At 35.5% G+C, this 10338-nt stretch overlaps 1 protein-coding gene across 1 annotated transcript; it reads left to right on the top strand.

Moving 5' to 3' along the window:
- Window positions 1-4385: 4385 nt before the first annotated feature.
- On the top strand, window positions 4386-5468 carry LOC142354599 (transmembrane protein 138-like). Its single transcript, XM_075406926.1, has one exon. It carries the CDS (start codon window positions 4560-4562, stop codon window positions 5100-5102), a length of 543 nt encoding a protein of 180 aa, XP_075263041.1. The 5' UTR covers window positions 4386-4559; the 3' UTR covers window positions 5103-5468.
- The last annotated feature ends 4870 nt before the right edge of the window (window positions 5469-10338 follow it).

The following is a 10338-nucleotide window of genomic DNA, read 5'->3' as shown; positions in this document are numbered from 1 at the left end:
TTTTGTAACCTGTTTAATAAAGTATTGATCGTAGTAAATTATTTTTAACGAAATAATACCCTGATTTGCTTAATTGACTGGATTGATTCCTTGCAAAAGAATACTGCAAGTTTTGAGTCAGAATTCAAGACTCTTTCAAGTTTTAGGAAAGGAAGCATGAATAGGGAATAAAGCAACTTTTTGAAAAACAAATTATGTTAATTACGCATTATGCAGTAATTTTTAACTTTTTAATCGTTAGGTTCACTTGTGTACTTTATACTTTGAGGTAACCTTTTAAGGTGTTTTAATTGTTTTTCACTAATTTCCACAAAAACTATTTGAAATTTTTGCTAATGGCTAAATTGGCATTCCCCTAATATCGCATCGCAAGAATACATTTGCCTATGTTCAATGATTGGTGCTTAAACAAGTCACAAAAATTCAATTGCAGATTACCTCCATTTTTGGCAACATGGTGGACATTGTTGAGTGGATTCAATAGCTTTAAAAGACTTCCGCGCTGCAAGTAAAACAAAATTCTTGGCTTGTCATGCATGATATGATCATCAACAGTCTAGATGCGGCCTGGGTAACACTAAACAAAAACATATTCCTTCAAAAATGGTGAATATTTAAAAAATTTTGCGAAAGTTGCCGAGTTAAATCCCGTGATAAAAACACTTTTCCGAAACTTTGTTGTCTTTTTGCATGAGGGCTCATATGAAACAAGTTTAGCATAAAGTTTTTAAAACAGAAGCAATCAAAAGAATGTTTAGAGGCCACAAAAAAACACTTTTCAAATTGTTTTTTTCTTTTTCATAAAAATAAAAGCTGTTTTTATTTAATATTTGAGTATGGTTCGAATTAAATTAGAACCAAAAAATATAAAATATAAGTTGTTGAGATAGAATACAAGCTAGTGTATATATAGGCGTTTAAATTTATGAGAGTATATAAAGTGTGTATATGTCAAACTTCTAGATTTTATCAATCTAGTACGATCTCTTACGTAATTCACAAAATTTTGTTATCAACTATAATCCAATTTTCTTACAAAAACATTTCTTAAAAAATATTCGTCACTTCTTGCACTCATAAAACTCATTGTAAGGCATCTTATCAGTTCTTAGAAAAAATTTTTTCAGGAATTGGCCGAACAAAATTAAAACTATCAGAGGCTATCAGCAACTCAATTCAAATCTCAATTTTGTTTGATTTTACACAATGAAAAATCTCCCCTTAAAAATGTTTCTACATGAAAGATCTGATCAAACTGAATCGACCCGAAACGAAGATGGAAACAAACAATACTAAGTAGCACAGCAATACATGCAGCTGCCATTAGCAACAAATTGGCCGTGCAAACAACGATTGACAACGTTTTATCACAAAAAAATTGTGAAGAACTTTTTTATTTTCATAATAGGATATGTAAAACTGTATTATTGCAGACGAATAGGGTGCTTCAGATATTCATTGAACCTAGCCGCTGTTCTTGAGCCTGAGGAAGGTGTAAATCATTTGTGTGAAAGAAAATCAATTGCATAGCGATTATTTAATGTAAAAATGATTTTTTTTTAGTTCGTTTACAGAAACGTATAATATGGCTTGTTGTCTACGTTATTCGCAACCTACATTTGACAACGTCTCACACGATTCAAAACTCCGAAGTTGGCGCCATAAACAACTCTTTTAATAATTTATTACTTCCGATAACTACCGTACAATACTACTAGATAATTGCTCTCAAAATTGGAAAACGGAAAAGACAACTTCAAACTAAATCGAATTTTTTTCACAGTTATTTTGATGAATTTTTAAAAATGAAATCCAAAAAACCTTTGCCCAATCTGGTTTGTTGGCTGATATATCCGCAACCTATATTTGATAACTGCAATTTTGTAAAAAAAAACCCAAACATGCTGCGTCTCACTCGATTCAAAATTTCACAGTTTGTCTTTGAATTCTTTTGATTACTTAAAGGTTCCAATGATTGCCAGACGATCTTATTAGACATTAGTTATCAAAATTGAAAACGGAAAACTTGTTTACAAACTAAATCGAAGTGTTGTACATTTTTTAAATAAACTTTTTACCTTTAATTTCAAAAAGCATTCTGCATTTTGCCTTATAACTTTTTTTTTATAAAACAACTTCTGCCATTTTTCTTTTTCAGGTGTTTGAAGGAATCTTTTACAATAAAACATGTTGTTCAGAAGTGACTTATGATCTGATCTAGTCGAACACACACGTTGTTTCAAAAAACCAGCTATTGAGATATTTTTGTTTTTTTTTCTCGGGGTGTTTTCCCCCTCCCTTCTCATGCGCTGAATATAAGCTATTGGGTTTTTTATTCATCTTTTCAATTGTGCAAATTAATTATTATCAATAACAATGTCAATTCTAATAAATTTTTGAGTTCAACTTTTCCTCGACGTTATACACTTTGTTCAAAAGGTGTACAACAATCTCTGATCGTGGAAGATATGTGAAAAACATAATGTAAAACACATAAAAAACTTTGCAAATATATTACAGCTTAAAATTATATATATATATATATATATATATATATATATATATATAATTTCGCAATAAAAATAAAAACTTAAGTTTACTGACATCACAAATTATAAACTACTTTTTTATTGACACGGATACTTAGTAATGTCAATCTGCCTTAAAAAGAAACTTTTGGAAAAAATTTTTTTCGATTACCCAAAAAATTTAGACTGTATATCCAGATCCAGTTATCCCTTTTTGGGTTTTGTTAGTCGTCTGACCCAAACAAAACGTTCTAGTGTCATAATGAAACAGGATGAACAAATGAGCCACACAGCTTGTTAATTGATGAGTTACAAGGGATTGATTGAAACCAATTGGAAATATGACTACCAGCTTCATTAGATTAGCCCATAATTATCAAGAAAATCATAATGAAAACACACTTAATGGAGAACATAAAAAGTGCGATCATAAACGACGATGTTATGAGTCACGTAGAATCCGACGAGTCTATTTTTTAATGTGGGTCAATCGACCAAGTCGTGTCTTTTGTTGTGTCTTTTGTCTCGAACTAGTCACTGAGTGAAAAAATGTCATCAAAATTTTTCCCTTTAGAAATTTTGAAAAACTGCAATTTTTAGAGCTTTTAATCAGTGATAAATAACATAGGCTTGCTCTTTGGGTTTTCATTTTTTCTATTTTTTCCACTTTCCAGCTATCTCTCTCTTTTTTTTGTTTTGCAAAGCCAACTAATTAATGAAAACGAGCTAGCTGCAACCGATGGTCCGCTTAGAATAATTGTTTTGTACTTGTAAATATTGAATAATTTTCAGAAAAAAGACACCAAGTTAATTTTCATTTTGTTTCAGCCTGAAATAGTTTAAATTTAAGTTTTGAACAAAATAGTTTGTTTTATTCAAAACATGAAACAAAACAACGCATTTTAAAATGGATTGAAATGCCTTAAAATATGAACCCAAATAGCTTATAATTGATGAAAGCAGGGTTTTTCCTGTAACTCTCAAGTTCATGTAAAAATTGAAGATTAAAAAACTCAGAAACTCAACATTTACTTTGATGTAAACAGTGCAGCGATTTTTCAGTAAAATTTTACTGCTAAAGAAATTTTAAAAAACTTGAAATTTTCACTGCAAATCTTTTTCAGCAAAATAGAAATTCTTTCCGTTTCTGCCCCCCACCCCCTGGTGGCACAAACAAAAAATATCCCAAAAATGACATGAAGGACAAAAATTAGCATGAAGCATTTGAATTTTCACAAAAATTTAAGGGTCCATTAGCGAAACAAAAAAATTCAAAAGTCGTCAGATAAGCTATAGTCCCCCCCCCCCCCACAATCATGGTAAATACATCATAAGGGGGGGCTATAATTTCATGGGGGGCTACAATGGGAAATACCCGAAAATTTTGCTCCCGGAGGGTTTTCTAATGATACCACTGACAACTTTCTGTGATAAATATGCCTGTCGGTTAATATTGGCTGAACTGAAAAAAAACTCTGTTGAGCATATAATTCACCCCCAGTTTTCAATTTCCTTAATCACATCAGATTTCAAAATTTCAAAGATAATTTATGCTATAATGTCTAACATAGCTTGTTTTTTTTAAAAAAAAAATACAATCAAAGTTCATAGTTGAGTTGACTCATCCACCCATGTTCGTGGTCATATAGCGTATGGCCCCACTGGGGCTAAATTTTTGTTGCAGGCTATGACGGAAAAGACCCATTTTATCTGCTTACATAACTTTAGTCAATTTCAAATGATTATCTTACAATATCAGTCATTCAGCTCGCATTTGTGCATGTGTTTTACTATCACTGCTTATACAAGCTTTTTTAATTGTTTACTACAACAACACAGCTTATGAATAAAATCAGATTCAGACAAATAAGTAATCAAAATATCAAACAACACGTGCGTTTTTAGTCTATACACAAAGAAAGCTATGCTAGAAAAATTCATCGTGCTCTAAATTCTTGTACAAAAATGAACAACTAAAAATTATTCAGAACCAGAAAATATCTACATTCTTTTTTTCTCAATTAATACAAAATGCAAAGCGGAAAATATTTCGGAGCTCTATTTTTACTTTTACTCTTTCTTTTTATCGATATATTTTTAAACTGTTTCATATTTACATTTCGTGTCGAAAATGTTGTAGTTTTAGTTCTCTACATTTTCCAAGACATATGCCTAGTTTTTGCCCTAATCGTAATGTCACTAATGTTTGTCAACACTTATATTTTCCAAGCCGGGCTGGTTAAAATTCTAGTTAAAAAGTTTAAACTAACAATTATTACAAATATTCTATACCTGTGTATAACCATAGCGTTTCATATTGTTGATTTGAACAAACGATGGAAATATCCGGATTATTATTACTGGGATAATTTTGACTTGTCGATTTTGTTCACGATTCAAAGACTGGTGGCGGCGTTTCATTACTATTTTTACAAAAGGACGGCCCTTCGATTAGCGGACCCATTATTTTATAAGGATTCCCAGTGGATACGGAACTGGTTGAAAGGGGTGAAGACAGGAGAACATCATCAGACGTCTATGGTGATGACGTCACACACTTTGAACAAATCATGAACAGAGAACTTTTAATAGCTTTTATGTATAATTAACCATCATGAAATCCCCCCCCCCCCACCCGCTTAGTGAGCTTGTAACTTTGATGATCTTTTCTGTTTGTGCCCCTTTAGCTTAGTGGCACATATTATTTGCTCCCCTCCCCCCCCCCCCCCCCCCAAGAGCACAAGAGCACGTGCCATATCTTATGAAAACTATTCTGAGGAGCATAATGGGAAAGACCTCAATTTTATTCAAATGATTTAAAAAGAATTGTATAGAATGTCATCAATTTTTTCAATAAAACCATTTTGTAAGGTTTAATCCATGAATTGTTTTGTTAGAAGACAGATAACCTGAAGAAAATCAATTTAAAATCTAAACCATTGGAAGTTTTTGTTGATTCCCCGAACGGAACTGAGGTGGTTTCAGCGTGTCCGGACAAATCAGTCCCAGACAAAACAGTCCCAGACAAAACAGTCCCAAATTGCCAAATATTCCCAGACAAAACAGTCCCAGACAAAACAGTCCCAAATTGCCAAATATTCCCAGACAAAACAGTCCCAGACAAAACAGTCCCAAATTGCCAAATATTCCCAGACAAAACAGTCCCAGACAAAACAGTCCCAAATTGCCAAATATTCCCAGACAAAACAGTCCCAGACAAAACAGTCCCAAATTGCCAAATATTCCCAGACAAAACAGTCCCAGACAAAACAGTCCCAGACAAAACAGTCCCAGACAAAACAGTCCCAAATTGCCAAATATTCCCAGACAAAACAGTCCCAGACAAAACAGTCCCAGACAAAACAGTCCCAGACAAAACAGTCCCAGACAAAACAGTCCCAGACAAAACAGTCCCAGACAAAACAGTCCCAGACAAAACAGTCCCAGACAAAACAGTCCCAAATTGCCAAATATTCCCAGACAAAACAGTCCCAGACAAAACAGTCCCAAATTGCCAAATATTCCCAGACAAAACAGTCCCAGACAAAACAGTCCCAAATTGCCAAATATTCCCAGACAAAACAGTCCCAGACAAAACAGTCCCAAATTGCCAAATATTCCCAGACAAAACAGTCCCAGACAAAACAGTCCCAGACAAAACAGTCCCAGACAAAACAGTCCCAGACAAAACAGTCCCAGACAAAACAGTCCCAAATTGCCAAATATTCCCACACAAAACAGTCCCAGACAAAACAGTCCCAAATTGCCAAATATTCCCAGACAAAACAGTCCCAGACAAAACAGTCCCAGACAAAACAGTCCCAGACAAAACAGTCCCAGACAAAACAGTCCCAGATAAAACAGTCCCAGACAAAACAGTCCCAAGTTGCCAAATATTCCCAGACAAAACAGTCCCAGACAAAACAGTCCCAACTTGCCAAATATTCCCAGACAAAACAGTCCCAGACAAAATAGTCCAAATAAAATGTACCTAATGCCATTATACCCAATGTACTTTGAAATGTTCGTTCAATAATCCGACAACAAATTAGCAGTCGCTATTACCCGTATGTTTTAACAAACTTAATGGCCATGGCCATGCCTCAGCGGCCCGTGGGACTTGATATGAAACTATCACAACCGAACATGGGATCAAATTATCCGCCTGTTAAATCAGACGTGTGAGAGCTATTATAAAGGCCTTGGGACTGTTTTGTCTGGTTTCCTGGGACTATTTTGTCCGGGACTGTTTTGTCTGGGACTGTTTTGTCTGTTCCCCGGTTTGAGAAGCTGAGAAAAACGCAACCCGGGCCGAGGTTTCACCCCTATTTCACCCCTAATTAGCGGGGATCCCGCTGTTTTCGGGGAAAGTCACAGAAATCCTTGGCCCGGGAAGTCACAGAAGTCAATTTCCAAGTGAATGCTCTGGCTGCTATAATTTTCAATATTATAGCATTCATCGAAGAACGTAATGGACCACGCTCAAACTTTTCAGTGCAGTTTGAGTGTTCTACAACACATTTTTGGATTGTTTGTAATCAAAAAGTCCACTGGGATCTTTTCCGTTTGTGCCCCCCAGTACGTTATGCTCCCCCCAGTTACAGAGCACGTGCCATTACATAGTAAATCATTATGTGAAAATATGGCACGTGCGTCTGGGGTTGCAAATAATATGCGCCCACTAAGCTGGGGGGGGGGCACAAACGGAAAAGATCCGTCCACTGCAACAATCTCCAAACTCAACAAAAAACTATAGAGTTCGGAAGCTACTTGCGAAACTTAACCACGGCAAAAGCACAGTACCCAGGTTGAGGTCCCAGACGGAAAGGATCTCTGATCAAACCCAAGTCGATCACGCACGGTGTGTTTCCCGACCAAAAATACATTGTTTGGAAATTGGGATCTATTCTGTTTTGGCGCCCCCCCCCAGTGTTTTTTACGCCCCCCAGTTATGAGTTACATGTTGTTATATAGCACGTTACTATGTAAGAAAATGTCACGTGCTCCTAGGGGGCGTAAAAAATATAAGCTCACTAAGGTGGGGGGGGCGAAACAGAATAGATCCGGAAACTTGTTCAGGCACACAAAAAATGGATCCGAGGTTATTTTGATCTGGGTATAGTCTTACCAGAAGGTCTTTTGAGCTGACTATAGTCTGATCAGAAGGGTCATTGAGCGCAAGATAATCTGATTTTTGTGTGATGAAGTCAATATGAAATACTATTGCAAAACTATCTCAAGTTGATTCAAAAACCAGCTTTTCCTGTATTTTTTTGTTGGTGTTTCCCTCCTCATTTCACATCTGGGCTGAGATTGGCTTGGTGACTTTGATAAAAATCAATTATTGTGAGACGCTCAAGTTTTTTTGTAATCGTTTACTGAGGCTGCAAAATGTTGCAATTTTGTGAACAAGAATTTATTGCAGGTAAAGAAACAATCACTTCAGGAGCGTCTCTAGTGTAAACATAAAACAAGCTATCCTCTATCTCACGTAAACATTTGAACGGTTATGGACGAAAAAGTATAACCTAGTGCTTTTACGCATTTCTTAATCTACCAAGATATTGCTGAAGCGAACCATTGATTAAATGACGAAACATAGCAATCATAAATTACTCCGTTTTTCTACTATTCTTCAAAATTTAAAGTTTATTTTTATATCCAAAGTTAGGAAATATACTGTCACGAAACGATTTGAAATCCTTCGTCACAATGAGGCAATGAAAAATCGCCAAAAAAATCAAAAAATGAACTCTTTTTAACCCGAATTGCAAGAAAAATATTTAAAAATTTCGCTGATATCATTGGCATATTTAAAAATCGCATTTTCCACGTCAAAAACTTTGACAAAAAAGTGTGTTTAGAAACGTAGTTTAATTTGAGAATCTTTGTAGTTCAAATCTAAGTGAAGACACAGTGAAATCTGAATTCTATCTACGAAGCATCTGTCAAGTATCTGAGAAGCCGGTTTTGATGAGCGACAAATCAGAATGAAAGGACCATAAACTGAGTCGGTTACCCGGGTGATAAGTGTTCCCAGGTCAGAAACTGGGATGCCACACAATTGAAAAATTATTTCGTTTGTAAAACTAAAAAAATGCTTATAGCGTTGTCATTGTTGCATTCAAAAAATTTTTAAAGAATTGGTTATTAAATTAACAAATACTGTTCCTATTTTTTTGATTTGTGGATTCATTGTCCATCTGAAGACTATAAATCTGGCACTCAACTGGTTATAACCAGACAAAACCTAGAGTTCCAATCAGACTGTGTACACTCTGGTGAGAGACTATTGTACTGTGCAGAGTGAGGATGGATCTTGATCGGACACTCTGGACCATAGGCAATGCAATGATTAGACAGTGAAGACACTGGATGGGTCTTTTTTTTTAAAAAAAATTAATTTGTTTATACTTAATCGCGGTGGGGCAAAGTTAGGGTTTGCATTATCAGTAGCCTGTTCTCAACTATCTTTTTTATTCCAACAGTTCAGTTTGTTCATTTAGTGAGCATAAATGCACTTATTGGTGACTATGGTAACTTTTGAGGAGAGCTTCACAGAAAAAGGGAATTGAGCTATCGTTAACTGGCGTGTCAATCACATACCTAAATGCCAAGCTCTCTTCTCTGCCACCTTTTTTGTCTTTTTGTCAATGATCTCCCCGAAGCACTTGAACCCTTTCACAGAACCCTTTCTTTTTGCAGGTGATCGCAAACTGCCATCGATAAGAAATGCTTTCTGGAGCTTCAAGATGCCGATCTACACGCAGAAGAGAAATGAGTGAGACAGAGAAAAATGGCCCTAGCCTAGCCATAAACAAATGCGCCCAGGTTGAGCTTCAAGGTTCTCAATTTGAGCTGAAAATACTTGGTAATAGATTGCAAAAGACTGCAATCAATGACTTTGGAGTTACCTCCAGCAAAGTTTTTTTTTCATAGACACCTCATGTGGACAACAGAACTCAAAGATCAATCGCGTTGTGTACAAGCTATATAGCAGCTTGCACTCTAGTATGAGAACGGGAGTTAAGCTTGGTTTGCACAAATCGATTGTACATCCAATTCCTCTTTATGTCTCAACCTGTATGCCATATTCGAGAAAGCAACTTCAGTGAAATCGAGCGTCTCCAAAGAAAATTTTTTAAATAGATCACTGGAATCTAGACATACAAGCTAGATCAATCAGTTGAAAATTGAATACTCTTCCGTTGTCGTGGTTTATCAACTCACGGATGTTTTACTTCAATTGAAACTGGTTTATGATGAGAACTCTTACCTGAAATCTGATGACTGCTGACATTATCAAGTTTTGTCAAAGACACACACTGAGAGGGAACGAATTAATTTGTTTTTCGAACATGGGTAATTGGAAATTGAATTGCAAAGAAGACTGGCGTTTGTCAGTCCGCAAGACAGAAAAAATAATTCTGTGGATCATACGGAAATTTGTCAATGAAGCACTTGACGTTGTTACGCATACAGAAACAACAGGACATTGGTTTAAGAAACCGATAGGGACCAAGTCACCTCAACTAATTTATTGAAAAGTACCTACCGATTTATTGCAATTAACTGAACAGAAACGTGAAGTTGTAATAGGAGAATAATATCTTTTCTTTTCAAACAATTTTTTTGAGTTGACTTCCGGTTTTTCCAATCCAACATGTTTAGCAATTTGAGAACTAGCAACCTAGAGGAGAAGAACGAGCATTGATTGCCATTTTGGCGAATAAAAAGTTTGAGAAATAACCGAACTAATTCACGATTTAGCTCTGTTTATCAGGTAGATATGGTTCTGAAAGGTCAATTA

The sequence above is a fragment of the Convolutriloba macropyga genome, chromosome 15 (assembly GCF_964194025.1).
Source record: "Convolutriloba macropyga chromosome 15, txConMacr16.3, whole genome shotgun sequence".
NCBI classification, from domain to species: Eukaryota; Metazoa; Xenacoelomorpha; order Acoela; family Convolutidae; genus Convolutriloba; species Convolutriloba macropyga.
The sequence above is the reverse complement of the archived record's forward strand: the minus strand, read 5'-3'. Positions and strand labels throughout refer to the sequence as shown.